The sequence below is a fragment of the Dryobates pubescens genome, chromosome 11 (genome assembly GCF_014839835.1).
Source record: "Dryobates pubescens isolate bDryPub1 chromosome 11, bDryPub1.pri, whole genome shotgun sequence".
NCBI lineage: Eukaryota > Metazoa > Chordata > Aves > Piciformes > Picidae > Dryobates > Dryobates pubescens.
Genome location: NC_071622.1, coordinates 27,757,710 through 27,779,777, shown reverse-complemented (window position 1 = coordinate 27,779,777; position 22,068 = coordinate 27,757,710). Strand labels below are relative to the sequence as shown.

The window sequence follows — 22,068 nt, the reverse complement described above, 5'->3', positions numbered from 1 at the left end:
GCAGGATGGTTGGAATAGATGACCTTTAAAGATCCTTTCCAGCCCAAACCAGTCTGTGGTTCTTTCCTATGACGTACACAAACCCTGTCTATCTTGTTCTGCATGACCAACCCCAAGTGTTGAGTGTCCACCATGCTTAAATATATATATTTATAAATCTGTGTTTATAAATATATAGTGGAGTGTGCAAGAGAGCTGAATGTGTAAGCTTGATGTCTGCTGATGATTCTGAGTGATGATAATGACAGAATTAGCCTGGAGAAGAGAAAGCTCCAGGAAGATCTTCTGGTGGCCTTTCAGTACTTCTTGGGGCTGATCAGAAAGCTGAGGTCAGAGTTTTGAGCAGGGCCAGTTGTGACAGGGCAAGGGACGATGGTTTGAACTAAAAGAGGGAGATTCAGACTGGAGAGAAGGAAGAAAGATTTGACATTAAGACTTTGGTTGTTCAGACAGGTGGTAGATGCCCCATCCTTGAACCATTCTAGGTCAGATTGTTTGGGGCTCTGAGCAACCTGCTGTAGTTGATGTCCCTGCTGACTGCATGAGTGTTGGACTAGCTGACCCTTAAAGGTCCCTTCCAACCTATTCCATGACAATTATGTCATTTAGACACAACATAAGCAAGGTTGAGAGCCAGTTGTACATTTTAGGAGGCTATGAGACTGTTGCCTACTAGTAGGAAGAAGAGGAGGGCTTGGCTTGTGGTGCATGCTCACTCTCATCCTGCCTTTGGATTTCAGTCCAGTGTGGTTCATTGTACGTGGCACCTGGCCTGCCCTCGAGTCTCTCTTGCCCATGAATTATATACTGATCCAACCCGGTGCTTCTAGAGCACCCTCTCCTCTAGTCGGTGTAGAGCCCCAGTAGAGGCCAGCATGGCCGCAGCGCGCTCGGTTGATGCTAAGTGTAAAACCAACTGCTTTGACCGCAGGAGGGGACCAGCCAGCAGCAGAGCTCAAAAGGGACAAGCTCCCATCCATCAATGACTTGGACAGCATTTTTGGCCCCGTGCCATCCCCCAAGTCTCCCGCTCTTAACGCAGAAGCCAAGTGGGTCAATTTTTCCGATCAATCCCCGGAAAGCGTGGCTCCGGAGCTGACCCCCCGGGAAAAAACGGGGTCCCCGCCGGCGGTCGATGCTCCTCCAGCAGCCGAGCCCAGCCGCCCGCTCCCCTCACCGCTCCACCTGGAAGAGGTTCCCAAGAAGGTTTCTGAGCAGCCTCATTTTAAGGATGATAACATGGAGCCGGTCGCCTCTCCCAAAGATTTTGGGCTGGGACAGAGAGCGACCCCACCTCCCCCTCCGCCACCCACCTACCGCACGGTGGTCTCCTCACCCGGACCGGGCGCCAGCAGCGGCACGGGAAGCCCCAGCGGTACGTCCCACGGCCTTGGCTGTGCTTCGGTGTGGCCGTGACCGCCTTTGCCCCCCCTTCCCGCCTGGTTGTGCCTGTGCCCCGGTGCCCGCGCTCCCACCCGGCCCTCTCGTGCTTCCACGTCTGTCCTCAGCCTCCTGTGTCCTCTCCTCCCCGCTCCTTGCTGCGTGTCTGCTGGGTCTGACAGCCTTTCCCCCAAGCTTTTCCAAACCACCCTTCCCACCTCTGATGTGTGCTTAAACCCCCTGACGGGAAATTTGGCACAGGGTTGCTGTTGCTGCAGCTCTGTCCTCAGTAGGCTTCAAAGCGAACATTCCAGGCAGATCATCTGAGCAAGCCTCAGAGACAGGGTAGCGTTAAGCCTGTTGGAGGCAATACAGGTTGTCACTACTCTCAGAGGTGGCACAGGTCTGAGTATCTCTTGGTCCCTCAACTGTGAGAGCTGTGAATGCCCAACTGGACCTGGAGAACCAGTTTCCAAGGTGAACCTCTCACAAGCACAGAACCTGATCAGTGTGTCTGGCTTCTCCTGCTCAATTATAAATGTCTCTGTGTCCAGCAGGGCAAACAAGCTAGCAGAGGTCAGCTTACACAAGCTCTTCCATGGTGCTTGAAAAGGTGCAACCGGAGTATGTTATTTCAGCAGCTGCCCCCAGGGCTCTTGCTGTACTGGTGCAGCCATGATCTGCAAGTCTCCATCCCCACCAGCCACCATCCTTGAGAGTGTTGGAGAGTGCTACCCCCTTGCAAGCACCTCCACCCATGCAGGAGATGATGGGTGAATTGGGTGTGCAGCTCCCCAGCCTCCTGTGAAAGCCATGCCATCTGCTCTGGTGGCTTGTCACCTCCAGTGACAGAGTGGTGAAGCTCCTAGGGGTGTCTCACTGAGTGTGGTTGTAGCTGGGAGTGTGGCTTTGCTTCAGTGGTGGTGGCTTTTCTGTGACACTTTGGTGAGGTGGGTGGGTGGGGGTCTGCACTGGGGCTGCAGCATCCAACTGCCACTGAAAATGGTTGGAGGTGGGATGTCTCCAGGACACCGGCAGCAGAAAACAGCAAACTCCTTCCTAAACTGTTCTCCATCCTGCTGCCAACTGAGCAACTGTCTTGAGTGAAGATCTGCAGCTTCAGGACGTGCTGGTGCCTCCACATGTGGGGACGGATGGAGCAATCCCACTCAGTGAGCAGCACTTGCCTGTTTGAGAAGATCCATGTTTCTTCTCCAGAAATGACCTCCTGCCTCAGCTTGGGCTGCTCTCCAGCCCATCACCACCTCAGCCCTACCCAACCTAGCCAGCTCTAAAAATACACACACAAAAATCATGCAGATCTTCAGAAAGATGCATCCTGGGGTGGGGGTGTGGACATACCAACCTCTCCTCTCCACCCTTCCTAGGCTCCAGGGGTGTCCAGCTTTGGGATGCCATGGGGCAGAACTGTCGCAGGATACCCTTCCCCTCACAGTGGGTGGCACCAAGGCAGGGCTGGGGAAGGGCATCTCAGCGGGCTTCTGCTTTCATGCTGGTTTACAACCTGCTGCCACAGTTTCTTGGTGTAGAAGGTATCAAGAGGTACGTTGCTCTCCTAGGGAGTTGAAATAGCTGAGGAATGTTTATTCTTTATATCTTGGAAGCTGGCATCTGGTAGGGCGTTGGTGGGCTGGGGGCAAGATGCACCCTCAAAGTCTCCACCTTACCACTCATTCAAGTTACTTTCCTTGGATAATTCCCATTTTATCAACCTTTAATGGGGACAAGGAAGGAAAAATTCCAACTGCAATCCCCAATCAGGCTTCTAAGGGAATACAAAAAGCTGGAGTTTTGGAGATGCACAAGTGATGGCAAAGATTTGTTCTCTAAACAAGTCCAGCTCTCATCTGAACCTTCTGTTGGCCTCTCACTCTCATTCCTGGGGAGGTAGCTTTGATGTTTCCTTAATCTGAGCTGTCACCCCAAAAATAATAAACTTGAGTCTCTCTTCCAGAGAGGTTGGTGGCAGATGCCAGCTCAGCTGCACTGCTTAAGAGAGTTACTGTCCCCTCTCCTGCTCTTATCCCTCCTCTTGACTTGGTGCAGTCTCTTGGTGCATTACCAGTTAGTGCTGAATTTACCCTGGAAGGAATTTCTCTACATGGAGCAAAACACTCTGCTGGGTATCCTCTTAACTATCTGTGAAAATTGTGACTTTGATGAAAAAAAGTCCCCCTGGCAGTAAGGCAGCAGCTGCCAACCACACGAACCTCAGCCACAGCACCACCACCTTCTCTGAAACCCTCCCAGAGAGCTGGGAAATGCATTTTGCTCCCAGCAGATCTGATAACCTTGCTCTTCCACCTGTCCTCCTTTTCTCTTTGATAAAGCTTTGCCCATCTCACCAGGGTCCCCCTGCTAGCAGGCCAATCCCAATCACCAGTTCTGCTGCCCCAGGAGCTCCTTGGCCCCTGGGGAGCTTGTTGGTCCCCAGGAGCAGTGGTATCAACATAGTGTTAAGCATGTCTGGTTTTCAGGCTTATGCCTCCTTTGATAATGATTTTGCTTCTGGCTGTGGTAGCCAGGTACCTGCTGCAGATCGACATCCCCTGTGAGAAATGAGTTGCTGTCACCAGTCCTGAGAAATCCTTCTCCCAGCCAAAGGAGCTGGTGTGCAGCAATGGTCAGAGGGAGGTTGTGTGGGGCAAGTATGGCTACTGCAGCTCCTGGGGAGGAAGCCTTTGCTTCAGCCTGGACAGGCTGGAGAGTTGGGCAGAGAGGAAGTTCAACAAGGGCAAGTGTAGGGTTCTGCACCTGGGGAGAAAGAGCTCCCTGCAGCCATGCAGGTGAGGGGTGCCATGCTGGCAGGCGGTTTCATGGAGAAGGATCTGGGAGTGCTGGTGAAGAACAAATTCATGATGACCCAGCAATGTGCCCTGGTGGCCAAGAAGGCCAATGGTTGCCTGGGGTGTGTGAAGGAGAGCATGGCCAGCAGGTCCAGGGGTGTTCTCCTCCCCCTCCACTCTGCCTTAGGGAGGCCACATCTGGAGTACTGGGTCCAGTTCTGGGATTCCCAGTTCAAGAGGGACATGGAACTACCAGAAAGAGTCCAGTGGAAGCTGCAAAGAGGCTGAGGGTCCTGGAGCACCTCTGTAAGGAGGAAAGGCTGAGAGACCTGGGGCTGTTGAGCCTGCAGAAGAGCAGCCTGAGAGGGGATCTGATCGATGCTCATCAAGAGATAAAGGACCCGGGGGGAGGGGGGTAGAGGGAGGCGTGGTAAGAGGGTGGGGCCAGACTGTTCTCAATGGTGCCCAGCCACAGGACAAGGGGTAATGGGCACAAATTCTTTGTTGAGAGGGTGCTGGAGCAGGCTGCCCATAGAGGTTATGGAATCTCCTCCTCTGACCACCTGGCCATTGTGCTCCTGGTAAGGCTGCTGTGGGTGCCCCTGGTTCAGCATGGGGGGGGTTGGATTGGATGATCTCCAGAAGCCCCTTCCAACCCTTGCTCTTGTACAATATTGTGATCTGAGAAGGGATATGGATGGGTAGAGGGACCTGGGGATGGGCATCTCTGGAGCTCACCCTGCAGCACACTCACAGCTTCTATTTGTTGCAGGTTCCTCATCTCCAGCTCGCCCTGGCACGCCGCTGGCTGCCTGTGGCACACCACCCCCACCCCCACCGCGGCCTCCATCCCGGCCCAAGCTGCCCCCTGGCAAGCCCACTGCCGTGGCTGATGTGGTGAGTTCTGTGGGACAGGAGCATGGCAAGCAGAGGACTGGGAGCGGGGTGGTCTGCATCTCCAGTTCAGTGAGATGGAATAATGGGCAGGGGGACTTGTTGGGAGCAAGTAAAGAGAGGCTGCTGCCTGGGCTCGTTAGAGTCTTCTTAAATTTGGTCATCAAGACAAATATGTGATAGGTTTGAATTGAAAGAAGGAGATTCAGACTGGAGAGAAGGAAGAACTGTTTGGCACTGAGGGTTGTGGGACCTTGGCCCAGGTTGCCCAGAGAAGTGAGAGATGCCTCATCCCTGGGACTGTTCCAGGTGAGGTTGTTTGGGGCTCTGAGCAATCTGCTCTAGTTGTTGATGTCCCTGCTGACCACAGGAAGGCTGGACCAGCTGACCTTTAAAGGTTCCTTCCTCCTGAACCATGATTCTATGATACAAATTTATCCTCAGAGAATTCATAAGGACTCAAAAACCTGGTCTGCAGTAACCTGGCATGTAGTGGGTACCACAGCCTTCCCCATACTGGGTGCATTAAATCCATCTTTATAGGCCCTTGGAGGTCCCATTCTCTGTGCAGATGGGAAGATCGAATGCCTAGACCCAGATGATGGTGGAAAATGCCTGCCATTTTGCTAGGTCTACCCTAAAACCCTTTGGCACTGAAAGAACCAATGGGGAGGGACTTTTCACAAGGGCTTATAGTGATAGAACAAAGGGGAATGGATTTGAGCTGGAAGAGGTGAGACTGAGACTGTAGATTAAGAAGAAATTCTTTATGTTGAGGGTAGTGAGACACTGGAACAGGTTGCCCGGGGAGGCTGTGGAAGCTCCAAGCATGGAGGTGCTTCAGTCCCAGTTGGATGAGGTCACGAGCAACCTGGTCTAGCGCAGGGCGTTCCTGCCCAAACCGTTCTCTGATTATTTCAGCGCACGTCATTCAACTTTGTGCTAACCCAACACGAGTGGCCAGGAGGTTCCGAGGGTTGTAGCTCCAGGAGAAAGCTTCTGTTTGTTTGATGCAAATGTCACAGTGTGTGTATTTTCATTAACTTTTGGTTATTTTTATGTGTGTTTTTTCCCTACAGTCCAGGCCTTTTAGTCCTCCTATTCACTCCTCCAGCCCTCCTCCGATAGCACCTTTAGCCCGTGCTGAAAGTACTTCTTCCATCTCTTCTACCAATTCCCTGAGTGCAGCCACCACTCCCACTGTTGGTAAAAACATAACAGCACTGCTGTTCTTTCACCTTTCCTACCTCTCAAACCTCCTTAAAAGGACCTTGTCATTTGTTAGGTGGTTCTTTGGGTTCACCTTCCTCAATGTCTGCCAGGTTCTTATATGCAAAGAGGGATTTGAAGGGTGGGAAGGTGATGGGTCATGAAGGTGATGCTGCTAGGGAAGATGTTGGGGGGGGGGGGGCATCTGTAAATGGTGTGAAAAAGAAAGGTTTGGTGAAGGCAGAGGTTGTCACCAAGGGAGATATAACTAGGTCTAATTGAAGATGTTCCTGTTCACTGTGGAAATGTTGGACTAGGTGATCCTTCCCTGGAGGTGTTCAAGGCCAGGTTGGATACGGCCTTGAGCCACCTGGTCCAGTGGAAGGTGTCCCTGCCCATGGCAGGGGGGTTGGAACTAGATCATCTTTAAGGTCTCTTCTAACCCAAACCATTCTGTGTTCTATGACCTTGACAGATCCTATCCAACCTAAAGCATTCTAAGATGTGCTTATGGTCTGTATATTTGGTCAAAATAAGGGGGAAGGGATGCTTCTACTTGAAGGGAAGGGGGCTGGAAGCCAGACCCTTGGGATCTGGGAGACAACTAATTGAATCTCTTTGTGTTAAATTTGTATTTCTCATTAAAGTGGTAGCAGGAAATGGGGTCTTGGAAAAAAGCTCTTCCAAACTGTTAGCTTGATGTCCTAGACCAGCGCAAAGTGCTGCAGTTTTCTTTTGGAGGAGTAGTCGGAAAAATAAGGGGTTTGCCAAACCCCACCAGCTTCTGGGGCTTGAGACAAGACAAGCAAATAAAGTGTCTGGCAGCTCCCAGGCTCCATGCGCTGGGACCTCCTGTGCCCTCCTCTTCCTACTCTGTCCCCTCTGTCCTGGCTGCCAGCGCTCCCTCCTCCACCATCCCTGCCATCCCATCCTTGCTCCCCACAGTTCCGTCATCTCCCAGGAACACCTCTCCTCCTTTTTTTCTTTCTTTCCTTTCCATGTCTTTTGTTATGAGCACACCTGGTTTGCATGGTGGGGAAGGAGCTTTGCAAGGCATGGCTGGCACAGGCTGGCAGATGGACTCTGTGGAGAGAGCTGAAACCCCAAGCCTGCAATAACCCAAACCTTGCTGGTCTTCATGTGTGCTCAGCCACAGTCCTGGCTGCACTTCCCACCAGCTGTCACCTTATAAGCCATGGGGAGCAGCAGTATCACCACCCCAACACCACCTTTGCTGACTGGAAGATGATAAGGTGGCCTGAGCCATGCTGTGGGTGTTGTCCCTGTGGTGTTGGTGGGCACCCAACCCCTCTGTAGGTTTGCTGGAGTCTCCAACCTGCGTCTCCATCCTGTTGTTTGCTTCACTCTGGAGGTGTTGTAGATGCCTGTACCTGTTCGCCGGCTGTTGGTCACCGTCACAGCATGCTGCTGGAAACTGATATGCATCTTCAGCAAGGGGCTGGTCAGCCCTGAGCATCCCTGGTGTGTTGGCTTTTGGTCCTGTCTGTACCCATGGTCCTGCAGCCCACCCCTGGGGCTGGTGGTGGCTTCAACTGGTGCCTATGGGCATGATGGCCAAGGGTGCTGTGGTGGTAAACATGATTTTGGTGGAGGGGAGCAGACAGGCTGAGTACAGAGATGGTCATGGGGGCTTCAGGAGGCTGGGGAAGGTGACTGTGAAATGGGGCGGCTTGCTGCTCCTGTGGGCTGAGCAGGTGGTGGGTCCCTTAGGCTCTTGTTTGAAAGTTCATGTTTTTTTCTCTCTAATGTATATTTTTGTGAACAAGATATTCTACTCAATGTTTTTTGACCTACCCACCGTAAGCAACAGGGCTGATGTGGCTGGGGGAGGGTGGGGAGAGGGGCGGGCAAGAAGCTGTGCCCACTGTGAAACCAGCACCTCCTATTCTCTCCCTGAGGGATTTCCTTAAAGTGGAACCCAAAATCTGGGCTCTGGGGTCACCCTTTGGCAGAGGGACACTAAATGGGGCAGCTAGGAGAAGGACACCCAGGCTGAGGTTTTGCATTTCTAGCTCCGTGCAAACCAAGTGGTGCATGCTGCATTGCCAGGATTTGGCCTGGGAAAAGCCACATGGAGGGGCAGATGAAGTTTGGGAGCTGCTCTGGGAAAGCCCAAGCATCTCCTCATTGTCCCTACTAAGCTGGCTGGAGCACTGGTGATCCAGTGCTGGGTGACCATGTGTGCACCAGGCTGAACCCCATAGAGGAGGAGAGAGAAATGGAATTCCTGGGGGTTTCAGATCAAAAGAGGAAAAGATGAGGTGTAAGGAGTGCAGGGCTTAGGAGCAAGGAAGGTCTGTATGCATGGCAGTCGATTGGGGAACACTGAGGGTCTGATGTGACCACCACAGGGCCGGGACACACCAACCAGGCTGGGGCTGCCCACAGCCCTCAGCTTGCCACTGGGTCTGGTTCCACCTCACTCTCCACCTTTGATTTAAGGGTGGTAGAACACTGGTACAGGTTGCCCAGAGAAGTGGTGGAGTCTCCATCTCTGGAGACATTCCAAACCCACCTGGACATGTTTCTGTGTGATCTTCTCTAGGTGAACTTGCCTTGGCAGGGAGGTTGGATTGGATAATATCCAGAGGTCTGTCCCAACCCCTCCCATTCCGTGATTCTGTCTCCCATCCCCTGTGGCAAAGTCCAAGGGAGTTTGTCCATGAGCACCTAGAAGACTTCTTTGGTGTACTTGTCCTCCGTGCTGGTCTGGTTTGCTTTTGGTGTGGTCTCCTGTGCATTTTGAACAACTGATTGCAAAGAAAGGAGCTGTTCTTTCTGTGTCAGTGCCCCTTCCATCATCTCCCTCCTTCAAAGCCCTACTCTGTCTTCTTCCTGTTGCCGCAGCGTGCTGCTTGGTCTCGGTTGGGATTTGTGGTTTGGGGTTTTTTGGTGGCTGTTTGTTTGGGGTTGGGTTTTTTTGTTTGTTTCATTCTTTTCTGTTTTCTTCCCCTTTTTTGGTGTTTTTTTCTGCTTGTATTATCAGAAGATGATGCTTTTATTGACAAACTGCCCGCGTTTGAAAGGCACTGTGAGATGCCTGCAGGTACTGTACAAAGCCTGGGCACCTTCGACTCATCTGCCTTTGGAGCTTGGTGGCTGTGGGCACCCCGAGCCCTGGCACCCACCACTCGCAGCACCTTGCATGACAGTTTCTCAGTCATAAAAAATAAAACCAAAACCAAAATAAGGGACAGTGAGGTGAAAGATCTTCACCTGCTGAAGCCCAAAGGGTTCATTTTTCATCCCGCTCCACCCGAGTTATTGCAGCATTACCTGGTGTCTAAGGTGGCTTTGGAAGCAATGTGAGTGCAGGGAGCTGGTGGTTGTGACGGGAAAGGAGAAGGCCTTGAGCAACCTGGTCTAGTGGAAGGTGTCCCTGCCTGTGGCAGGAGGATTGGAACTAGATGATCTATAAGGTCCCAATCCAAACTATTCTAGGATCTAGTTGGAGGCATCCCTGCTTATTGTAGGGGGGTTGGAACAAGATGATCTTTAAGGTCCCTTCCAACTCAAAGCATCCTATGACATTCCAGTTAGACACCTCCTGCTCTGTGTGCTTGTGTCTGTTTATCTGCAAGTGTTATGTCCTGGAACACAACAGAACAACACCTATATGTCACTGTCACCAAGTTCTGCACGCTGGTGTGGCATGGGTACAGCATCCCACCGGCGGGACACTCGATGGTGTGGCAGAGATGTCACCAGAGCTGAAGAAGACCAAAACCAGGGGGATTAGAGTCTGATAACAGAATGCATGAGCCAAGAATTCTCTTCTTTGGATCACACACACACACACACACACACACACACACACACACACACACACACACACAAAGAGAACACTCCCAAAAATCCTTCCCAGGCAGGCAAAACCAGTCTTCCATCTGGGCTTCCATAGCTTTGCTTTCTGCTTTCTGTTTCCTAAACCAAAAACCCCTCCAGAGTTTCAGAGCCTCCCCTCACCTTTTCCTTGCACGTGAACGGCTTGCAGCGCCTCGCCCCTTCCCCGTAGCGAGATAAATGACCTGCTCTTTGACTCACACTTGTGTCCTTCTCTCTTCCCTCTCCTAAACCTTTCCCATCCCGCTTCAACTCCCGGCCATACAGAGAATGAACAGCCTTCCCTCGTTTGGTTTGACAGAGGAAAGTTTTATTTGACTTTCGAAGGTAAGTAGTGCACAGCACCACCTGGTAACCACCTTGCTCCCCCTTGCTCTTGCTCTCTGATTCCCGGGGTTTCCTCCAAAGGCTTATCCAGTCTGGCTTTTCCCTGCCAAATTCTGTGCCTACCGAGGTGACATCGCAAGTTCAACCCAGAACCGTTTTGGATTTGTGTCGCATATCAACCTGCTTTAGCAGGGGGGGTTGGACTAGATGATCTCCAGAGGTCCTTTCCAACCTCTACCATTCTGTAATTCCATCCTCATGATCCATTTGCCTCTTCATTTCCTACAAAAACAACCCAACCAAACCCAACCCCAACCAAATCTTCACTGAGACTGTGGTGAAAACCAGAGAGCGAAGCCGCTTGCACTGCCGAAGAACTTGACTCTGTCAACCAGGGCTTCTTTCTATACTCCCTTGCCAGCTACTCCTTATGTAGGCTGTGACACAGTACAATTAATTAAAAACCAGAGGGTGATGATGGGTTCTTGGCCAAACCAGAGTTTCTTCTTCATCTCCACCAGTTTTTTTTCCACAGCAAGAGGTTGGGAGAATGTTGGTAGCACCAGCAAGCAGACCTGAAATGCCACCAGGTTGTGCTGCTGGGATGGCTGGTAGGAGGCATTGCAGGTTTTGGGGTCCCTCACTGGTGAGAAGGTGCTTTGGGGAGGATGTGGGGGTGAGGAGAGCTTGTTTTGGGGTGGATGGCAGCTTCTCTGAGCAGCACCACTTCTCAGAGAAGGCCGACATATGTGTGACTGGATGGCCACCCTGCTCCAAGAGCCCTGAGGCTTTGGAGGAAAAAGTCTTAAGTTGTGCCTGAGGAGGTTTAGGTTGGACATGAGGAACAATTTGTTCATGGAAAGGGTTGTCAAGAACTGGAACAGGGCAGTGGTGGAGTTCCCACTCCTGGAGAATTTTCAGAGCTGCTGATATGTGGTGCTGAGGGATGTGTTTTAGTGGTGATCTGGTAGTGCTGAGTTAATAGTTAGGCTTAGTGGTCTCAAAGGTCTTTTCCAATCAAAACAATTCTGTGATTCCATGATTCTTACCTTTTCATCAGCCACAGCTGCTGGGCCCCAGAGTCTTTGCTCTGATGGTCTCTGCTTTGAAGGCAGCTCCTGGCTTAGACCTGGGAGGAGGCCATGGAGGAGCTGCTTCCTCCTGACCCTCAGTGCAGTTCTGCTGTTCCCAGCAAAAAAAAACTTTGCTGAGTTTCCTTCACCAGGTGCCAACAACCTGCCTGGAGCTTTGGAAAGAGCTGAGCAGGGCATGGCAGGGCTGGTGAGGGCTGTGCTGGATGATGGCTGGGTTGCAGCCACCATCTTGGAGCTTTTTCACCCTGTCCACATACCCCAGCACTGTGCATTCCCAACAACCCCCTGCTCTGTGTTGCCTTCTCCTCCTCTTCCTCAGCACTGTGAATGGGTCTAGAATTTGGGAGTTTTCTTGTGGGTTTGGGTATTAATGGGGGTTTAATAGGATATTTGATTCTTCTGCATCGTTCTGGCAGTGTGAATGCTCTAGAGTTGGGGTAGGGTGGGTTTGTCCAGGGCAACAGGGCTGCAAGAGTTCATCTTTCATCCCAGGAAGGAGCTGTTGTACTTCCACACACTGGGTTTCCTGATCTAGGCCTAAATCTTTGACTCCAACTTGAAAAAAATCCAAAGCTAAACTTCAATGATCATCTCTAGAGGTAAAAGAAGATCTGCTGAGCTTGGTATCTATGACTCAGGACATGGAAGGCCAGAAGAGGGGCCAGATTCTTCTCAGTGGTGGCCAGTAACAGGACAAGGGGCAATAGGCACAAACTGGAACCTAGGAGGTTCCATCTGAGCAGGAGGAGAAACTTCTTTGGTGTGAGGGTGCTGAGGCCCTGGAGCAGGCTGCCCAGAGAGGTTGTGGAGTTTCCTTCTCTGGAGATCTTCCAAACACAGCTGGCCATTGTGATGCTGGGCAAGCTGCTGTAGGTGTCCCTTCTTTAGCAGGGGGAGTGGACTGTATGATCTCCAGAGGTGCCTTCCAACTCCCACCATGCTGGGATTTTGTGAAGGGGAATGATCTTTCTGGTGCTAGGATTCATGAATTTGCAGAACCTGGGGTAGTTTGTGTGTGAAAAGATGTGGTGCAGCTTTGGTGCTGTTCTCCTGGGTAACAGGATCACTGGTCCTCAGATGGCCTTGCTCCACATCTCTGTTTTCCACCCTTGTGTAGAGAAAAGCAAGGCAAATGAACCTCTTGTGCTGCTTATGTTTGGATCCCAAGCTCTCTAAAGTGGATTTCTTTTCCTTTCTCCAGTGTGATCAGGTCATTTTGCCAAGATGAAGGCTCTAAAAATGCTTTCTGAAGCAGTCTCTGCAAAGGCAGATTCCTGGTGGAGGCGTGCCACAGTAACTCAGCTTGTCTCTCAAGCTTCTGGAAATGAATTCTGAGGCTTAAAATAGACTTTGGCTTTTTACATTAAAATTTTCCTTTCCAAAGCTGTTCAGTCTCTGAAGCCATTAAGAGACGAAGATGCAGGATCATGAGGGAAGAGCAGAGGGAAATGAGGACCCTGAAATGCCAACTGCATCCACATGGTTATTATTCCCAGTCAGATTAGGAACGTGGAGGAGGCTTTGTTGCTGCTGAGATGAACTCAGACTTTCAAAGGCTAGCTGAACCTGGAAATGGAGATATGTGAGCTGAGCTGAGCTGCTTTATTATTGAACATAGAATGTTTTGATACTGGAGAATGGTGGAAGAGAAATGGTGGAAGAAATAAGAGATGGGAGGTCAGGGAAAAGACACATTGGTATGAGAGGCACTAGACCCTTGTTTGATGCTTTGGGCAGGGTTGAGGCTAAACCTGGCTGCAGTTGGAGTGTGTGTGGATTTGTTGCTTCTTTTCCAAAGAATGATGATTGTACTTCCAAGGATTGTGGGCTTTGCTGCTGCTGGATGGCTGAAAGACCTTCCTCTCACCTTCCCTGCTGAGATAAGCTTAATAAGCAGGTGGTCTGCTGGGTGATACCTCCAGTTTTCACCCCTCTATAGCCAGCCTGCACTGATAGGTTTGCACCTCATCTGTATTTCTGTGTCGATGGGATGAGAGTATCCCACTACAGCTGGCTGGGTTTGGTGCAGGGGGGCTGGACTGGATGATCTCCATGGATGATCCCATGCTGGGATTCTGTGATGTGGTGGGTGGGTGGTTATTCTGGGTTTGGGGAGCAAGGATGCACTCCCTGCTACCCCACCAGTGGTGTCTATGGGAAGAGTTGATTACAAAATATATCACCCTGCCAATCTGTGGAGCTGTCCCATGGCCCTGCATGTCCCCTCTGCCACCCAGCCAGGGGCTGCAGCGTGGGTTTGGGGAGCTGCCTTGTGCCTTCATGTGTGGCTGGTGTTGATGTGAAGTGTCTGCTCTGGAATGGGATGTTTCCTGAGTCCTTGATGCATGGCTCAGTATTGTGTCCCAGAAGTGGACACACCGAATCCCTGGGGTCATTAGGGTAATAAATGTGGGTGTGGTGTGATGACTTTGTTGTGTGTAGGTGGGATGCTTGGTCTGTCTTGTAATCTGGGACACATGGACCACTGATAGTGGCTGAGGGAACTGGGGTGGTTCAGCCTGGAGAAAAGGAGGCTGAGGGGGTGGAGCCAGGTAGGTGTTGGTCTCTTCTCCCAAGGAACAAGCAATAGACAATAGCAAATGACTTCAAATTGCCCATGGGAAGGTTCAGGTTAGACATCAAGATCAATTTCTTCCCCAAAAGGGTTGTCAAAGCCTGGCCCAGGCCACCCCGAGTAGTGGTTGAATCCCCATCTGTGGTTGTATTTAAAAGTCTTCTAGATACAGTGCTCAATGATATGGTGTAGCATTTGCCCTGGTAGAGTCAGGTAAGGGTTGGGCTTGATTTTAAAGGTCTTCTCCATTCATAGTGATTGTGTGACAGAAGGGCTTTGCCCCAGAGACATTATGAACCCTGATTTCCTTCACCCAAAGTCACACCAAATTTGCAGCAGCAAGCCAGAGCCTTGCCATACATCGCTGCAAACCCATAGCAAGCTGCTTAGATAGAGGTGAAAAGGCAGCAGGCAGCAGGGCTGTGGAGGGAAGCAGAGGATAAAGAAGGGAAGGGATGATTGTTGAGAATAGAAGAAGGAGCTCACCAAAACCATGCTGCATTTTGCTCAGTTGCTTTGCTGTCCCTTCCTCACCTCACTGCCTGTGGAGGTGCTGCCCTTCCGCAGGCTGGAACTGAATCTTCAGCTGAGGCTGGCACACGCTTGCGTGCTCCAAGCAATACCCTGGGCTGAATGAATGGCCCCTTTCACCTCCCTGCTTCAGATCCTGCAGATGGAGTCTGGTTTAGTTTCTGTATCAGTGACCTGGATGTGGGGATTGAGTGCATCCTCAGTAAGTTTGCAGATGACACCAAATTGGGTGGGAGCATTGATCTTCTTGAAGGTAGGAAGGCTCTGCAGAGAGCTGGACAGGCTGGATCAATGGGTCAAAGCCAATGGGATGAGGTTCAACAAGGCCAAGTGCTGGGTCCTGCACTTGGGTCACAACAGCCCCATGAAGGCTTCAGGCTTGGGGCACAGTGGTTGGAAAGCTGCCAGGCCAAAAAGGACCTGGGGGTTTTGGTCAACAGCCAGCTGGAGATGAACCAGTGTGTGCCCAGGTGGCCAAGAAGGCCACCAGCATCCTGGCCTGGATCAGTGATAGCGTGGCCAGCAGGAGCAGGGAAATTATTATCTCCTTGTACTGGGTGCTGGTGAGACCACACCTCAAATCCTGGGTGCTGGAGCTTGTCCAGAGCAGGGCAACAAAGCTGGTGAAGGGTCTGGAGAAAATGTCTGGTGAGAAGAGGCTGGAACGTGGTTTAATGGCCATGGTAGTGTTGGATTGATGTTTTTAGAACTCTTCCAGCTGAAATGATTCTATGAGTAAGGGAGTGTCAGACTGAGCTGCCCATCCAGAGGCTTTGATACTCCTTTTTCAGCTGCTTTGGGGCAAAATAATCTTTGTGCTTAACCTGATGGAAAAGAGGTTCCAAAATGATGCATTGTAGAAAAATAGATAAGGTAGAGTGACAGAGCATGGGTGGTGACCTCCTGGGGACTTTTTTTGGGTGGCTGAGGGATCAGTGCCTTCTACATCAGGTGGGTGATGAGATACTGACCTCAGGCTGATCTTTTGGCAAGAGATTTGCCATAGCAACAGCCCCTCCTCTCTCCTCTCTTGGTGGTGGGTGCAAGGAACTGGATATTGTCCCTCTTGCTGTGTTTTCAGCATGTCCAAGGCTTCTTGCAGTGATGCTTTCATCCCCAAAATTATCTGGGATAGACACTCCTGGCCAGCAAAGGGAAACCTGTATGGGACCATAGAGGGACAAATGATTTCATCCAGGGATTAATTATTTATCCAAGGATGCACAGCATGACAAAAGGAAACTTTTCCTCCTTGTTTTTCATCATCTAAATAAACCAAAGGATAAGCAAACCACCATCTCTAGTGCTTTTGTACTCAGAGTCCCACCGCTGGAGTATTGTGTTCAGTTCTGGGCTTCCCAGTTCAAGAGAGACAGAGAACTACTGGAGAGAGTCCAAGGGAGGCTCCAAAGATGCTGCGGGGCCTGGAGCATCTCTGTGAGGAGGAAAGGCTGAGAGACCTGGGGCTGTTGAGCCTTGCAGAAGGGCAACCTGAGAGGGCATCTGCTCAATGCTCAGTAAGACCTGAAGGATCTGTGGGGGGCAAGAGGATGGGGCCAGACTCTTCTCAGTGGTACCCAGAGGCAGTACATGGGGCAATGGGCACAAACAGGTTACACCTGAACAGAAGGAGAAATCTCTTTGGTGTGAGAGTGCTGGAGCCCTGGAACAGGCTGCCCAAAGAGGTTGTGGAGTTCTCTGGAGGCTCTGAAGACCCACCTGGATGTGTGAGCCATCTGTGTGGTCAGTCCTTTGGCAGGCGGGTTGGAGTCCATGATCTCCAGAGCTCCCTTCCAACCACTACCATTCTATGACTCTGAATCCCAGATTTCTGACTCTGCAGATTTGGCCCTGTGGCCTTGGGCGGGGAGCAGCCATGTGGGGGATTTACCAGGAAGGAGGAGTGTGCCAGGGATCACAGAGATTCCCACAGCTTTGGATGCCCACAGGCAGGAGCTCAGGGTTCCCAACTTCTCATGGGCAGCCCGAGCTCTCCAGCCAGGGGACAAGGAACCTCCCCAGCCCCTCTTGGTGGGGCCCAAAATCCTACTGCAAAAACTGTCATGCAAAGCCTGCCTCTGGCAGCCCCTCCGGAGCCATGCCGAGGGGGTGCCACTGCCCTGCATGCTGCTCGTGGCTGGGGCTCCTCCATGATTTGTTTTTGCTTGCTTTGTTTTGGGGAGGGGCAAGATAACATTTTCAAAGCTCCATCCCAAGCTTGGGTTGTTTTGTTTTTTATTCTTCACCCATAAAGCTAAGCTGGGGGTCTTGGGGAGCACCCCCTTACTCCAGTTTGTGGGAGTAGTGGTGGGGATTGGTGCCCTTTGATCTCTGCACATAAGAACTGGAGGGTTTTGCTCTGTTGCAGGCTCATCAAGGGGACCCAGCCCCCTCACCATGGGGGCACAGGACACCCTGCCTGTCGCCGCCGCCTTCACTGAAACCGTCAACGCGTACTTCAAAGGGGCTGACCCCAACAAGTAGGTGCTGGCCAAAGCAGGGCTGGGTGTTGGTATGGGGAGCTCCTGGACCTAGACAGGCTGGAGAGACATCTATTTAAATTCAAAAAAGGGCAAGTGTGAACTCCTGCATCTGGGGAAGATCAACACTGTGGAGCAGCACAGGTGGGACAATGAGCTGTTGGAGAGCAGCTCTGGGTAAAGAACCTGGGAGACAACAGAATGGCCATGAGTCAGCAATGGGCCATTGTAGCCAAGAAGGCCAGTGGCATCCTGGGGTGCATGAAGTGTGTGGCTAGCAGGTTGAGGGAGGTTCTTCTCCCCCCTCTATTCTGGCCTGGTGAGACCACAGCTGGAGGACTGTGTCCAGTTCTCGACTCCATTGGGCTCCCCTGTTCAAGGACAGGTACTTGCTGGAGAGGCTACAGCAAAGGGCTACAAAGATGGTGAGGGGTCTGGAACATCTCTGTGATGAGGAAAGACTGAGAGAACTGGGGCTTCTTAGTCTTGGAAAAGAGAAGACTGAGCAGGACCTCATCACCATGAGGATGGTGAGACACTGGAACCGGTTGCCCAGGGAGGTGGTAGAAGCCTCATTCCTAGAGGTTTTTAAGGCTAGGCTGGGTGTGGCTCTGAGCAACCTGATCTAGCGTGAGATGTCCCTGCCCGTGGCAAGGGAGGTGGAACTAGATGATCCTTGAGGTCCCTTCCAACCCTGACAATTCTATGATTCTAAAGCTGATCAACACTTCAAGGTTGGGTGTCAGGAGGGAGGGGCCAGGCTTTTTTGGGTGACAGGACAAGGAGTAATGGGCACAAGCTGGAACATAACAAGTTCAATCTAAATGTGAGGAGGAACTTCTCTCATTTAAGGGTGACAGAGCACTGGAGCAAGAGAGGTGGTGGTGTCTCCATCTCTGGAGAAATTCAAAACCCACCTGTACATGTTCCTGACCTTCTTTAGGTGACCCTTCCTTGGCAGGGGGGTTGGATTCAATGATCTCCAGAAGTCCCTTCCAATGCCTACCATTTTGTGATTTTATGGTGTTAGGACAGGCTTGGGGTGCTGTGGAGGGTTTGGTGAGCATTTAGAGGGATGGGGAGGAGAAAAGGAGGTGCTTGCTGGGGTGTCAGTACATAGTACAAGGTGAGGCTCCAAGATCAGCCTGGTCCTGGGACATCATCATGAGCATCGCAGATTCATAGAATTGTGGAATGGTTTGGGCTGGAAGGGACCTTAGAGATGATGGGCAGGGACACCTCCCACTAGAGCAGGTAGCTCAAGGCCTCATCCAGCTTGGCCTTGAACACCTCCAGGGAGGGGACATCCGCGACTTCCCTGGGCAACCTGTTCCAGTGTCTGTCTCCACTCTTAGCAGGCTGCCAGCCTTCGAGGCTGTTTCAGCTCACTCTGGTTGAAGACCACAGGAATCTTGTTCCCCTGCTCTGATGGGTGGGAAGCAGGGGGCTGCCACTACACCATCCCTGCTGCAAACCTTCTCCTTTTCTGCTGCATTTTGAAGCCCTGTCCCCATTTCCTCCCGCCTTGGTCTCTGTGTTGGGCACTGCAGGTGCATTGTGAAGATCACAGGGGAGATGGTGCTGTCATTCCCAGCGGGCATCACCAGGCACTTTGCCAACAACCCCATCCCGGCGGTGCTCACCTTCCGCATCCTGAACTACAACAGGCTGGAGCACGTCCTGCCAAACCCACAGCTCCTCTGCTGGTAAGAGCCACCTCACCTGCATCCCACAGCAAAGACAGTTGCCAGAAAAATCATACAATTACACAGGGCTTTGGGTGGGAAGGGACCTTTAAAGGTAATCAAGTCCACCCCCTCTGCAGTCAGCAGGCACATCTGCAACTAGAGCAGGTTGCTCAGAGCCCCAAACAACCTGACCTGGGATGGTTCCAGGGATGGGGCTTCTACCACCAACAAACATAGAGTGCTTTGGAAATCCACATAGACCAAGGTATCTTCCTTGGGAGGCTGACTTGGCTTCAGGTTGGGCTCGATGATCCTCGAGGTCTCTTCCAACCTTGGCGATACTGTGATACTATGATACTGTGGTTTTGGAAAGGTAACACTCAAGCTGCTGCTGAAGCATGTCAAAAGAAGGGCAACAAAGCTGGTGAAGGGTCTAGAGATGAGTCTTATGAGGAGCAGCTGAGGGAACTGGGGTTGTTCAGCCTGGAGAAAAGGAGGATGAGGAGAGACCATCTGGCTTTCTACAACTCCCTGAAAGGAGGTTGGAGCCGGGTGAGGGTTGGTGTCTTCTCCCAAGGAACAAATGAGAGGACAAGAGAGAACAGCCTCAAGTTGTGCCAGGGGAAGTTTAGGTTGGACATGAAGAACAATTTCTTCTCCTTGAGGGATGTCAAGGCCTGGCCCAGGCTGCCCAGGGCAGGAGTGGAGTCCCTGTCCCTGGAGGGGTTTCAAAGCTGTGTAAATGTGGTGCTGAGGGCCATGATTTAGTGGTGACCTGGCAGTGCTGGGTTAATGGTTGGACCTGATGATCATGAAGGTCTCTTCCAACAAAAAATGACTCTGTGATGCTACAATTCTAAACCCTTAAATATTTGCTGGAGTGCTCCCTCTGAGAGCAGTCCCTTTGTTAGGCAGAGAAGCAACATCAGAAGAACAAGTCCTTTGATGTGGCTTGTTTGGATTGTGCCTCCCTGCTCATTAGACCTATCTGAAAAATGAGATGACCTACAGCTTGCAACTGTTGCACCTCCCTGGAGGTATCTGAGGACAAGCCAGAAACGTGTGGAAGTGTGGCAGTACTTGGAATACCAATGGAGTAGTTTGCCCAGGGAGATGGTGAAGTCTGTCCCTGTAGGCATTCAAGAAATGAGTGGCCATGGCACTTCAGGACATGGTTTAAGGGGTGGTGGTAGGTTGATGGTTGGACTGGATGATCTGAGAGGTCTTTTCCAATCCAAACCATTCTGTGCTTCTCAAAGTGTGGGATTAACTGATTTCCCAGCTGGTGCTACTGCCTTGCAAGCTTTGCGGAAAAGCTTTCTTCTGCTGAGATGGTTCTCAGGAAGGGTTAATTCTCTTTGTGCAGTGATAACACACAGAGTGATGCCAACACGAAGGAGTTCTGGGTCAACATGCCAAATCTGATGACTCACCTGAAGAAGGTATCGGAACAGAAACCACAAGCCACCTATTACAACGTGGACATGCTCAAATACCAGGTAGGGGTTGGTTTTCTTGTGAGATACAGCTGTGCCAAAAATAAAATGTGTGAGATGAACTTAGACCATGTAACAGCAGGCATTTCTTTAGTGCAGAGTGGAGATAAGGTGAGGTGGGGACATGTTGTCCTGCTAGTCCCTTCTGTATGCCACCAGATTGCTTAGTTTTGAGCCCAATACAAAGGTTCTGTGAGGGGACCAGGTTATGTCAGGTTGGAGTAAGGGATCCTCAAAGGTCATCTTTGTCCAACCTTCCTGCAGTCATCAGGGACACCTCTAAATAGATCAAGCTGGCCAGGGCCACATCAAGTCTGAGCTTCAATGTCTTCAGGGATAGGACCTCAACACATCCCTGGGCAGCCTGTTTCAGTATTTTACCACTCTCACTGTAAGAATTTTCTCCTGATGTCTAACCTAAATCTCACCTGCTCCAGATTCAAATCATTGCCCCTATCCTGTCACCACAAGGGCCTTCTGAACAGTCCCTCCCCAGCCTTCCTGTAGGTCCCCTTCAGATATTGAAGTGTGGTTACAAGGTCACCCTGGAGCCATCTCTTCTCCAGGCTGAACAACCCCAACTCTCTCAACCTGTCCCCAGAGGTTCTCCAGCCCTCTGATCATCTTTGTGGCCTCCTCTGGACCTGCTCCAGCAGGTCCATTCCTCTCTGGTGTTGGGGGTCCCATAGCAGGACACAGTACTCCAATGAAGTCTCACCAGAGCAGAGAGGTAGAATCCCCTCTCTCCACCTGCTGGCCACCTCTGAAACGAAATGCAATGACTACGTCTTGTAAAATGGGATTTGTCCCTTCACCCCTATGGAAACTAAATGTTTTTTCTGTCATTTTGGAAGGTATCTGCCCAGGGTATTCAGTCTACTCCATTAAACCTTGCAGTGAGCTGGCGGTGTGACCCTGCAAGCACTGACCTCCGCATCGACTACAAATACAACACAGAGGCAATGACCGCCCCGGTAGCTCTAAACAACGTCCAGTTCCTCGTCCCTGTCGATGGAGGAGTAAACAAACTTCAAGCTGTGCTTCCTCCTGCTGTCTGGTAGGAACTGCTCACTCCACAATGAGCTAGCCTAAGCCAGTTGTGCTGGGATTCGTAGATTTGGGTTGGAAAGGAACTTCAAGATCATTCAGTTCCAACACCCTGCCATGGGCAGGGACACTTCCCACTGGACCAGGCTGCTCAAGGCTTCATTCAGCCTGGCCTTGAGCACCTTCAGAAAGGGGGGCATCCATCCACAACCTCCCTGGGATTGTTCTGAGGACATGTCTGTGGGTGGGGCTGGGACATATTGTGGACCCAAACCTGTGCTCCTCTTGCAGGAGGAACCATGCAGCCCTGCCCTGATGTTTTATTGTTTGCCATGCCCACAAGCAAATAGACAGAGCTGAACCCATTCTGTAGGCAGCAGAATGACAACCCTTATTTTGTGGGGTTTGGTTACTTTAATCCGGTGCTCAAAGGGATAGAATCATTAATGTTGGAAAGAACCTCTAAGATCATCAAGCCCAACCTTCTACCCAACACTTCCATGACCAGTTGACCACGTCCTGAAGTGCCACATCTAGTCGTTTGTTGGACAGCTAAATGCACTGCTGTTGCTGCCGTTAGCATGGGCAGGACAGGAGGCAGGGCACAGCCCAGCCCCACTGCCCCAATTCTGTTACAGAACCTCAGCATAGTGGGGGGTTGGAGATCATCCAGTCC

General features: G+C 51.3%; 1 protein-coding gene across 1 annotated transcript in view; it reads left to right on the top strand.

The window, feature by feature from the left end:
- The window catches only part of SGIP1 (SH3GL interacting endocytic adaptor 1), a 69,996-nt gene that overhangs the window by 44,249 nt on the left and 3,679 nt on the right, over positions 1-22,068 (top strand). The window contains exons 15-22 of the mRNA XM_054165627.1: positions 932-1,375; positions 4,960-5,084; positions 6,161-6,287; positions 10,422-10,481; positions 17,050-17,161; positions 18,712-18,867; positions 20,216-20,348; positions 21,200-21,402. Of these exons, the coding sequence (XP_054021602.1) occupies positions 932-1,375; positions 4,960-5,084; positions 6,161-6,287; positions 10,422-10,481; positions 17,050-17,161; positions 18,712-18,867; positions 20,216-20,348; positions 21,200-21,402 (1,360 nt within the window). The remainder of the gene's footprint in view (positions 1-931; positions 1,376-4,959; positions 5,085-6,160; positions 6,288-10,421; positions 10,482-17,049; positions 17,162-18,711; positions 18,868-20,215; positions 20,349-21,199; positions 21,403-22,068) is intronic.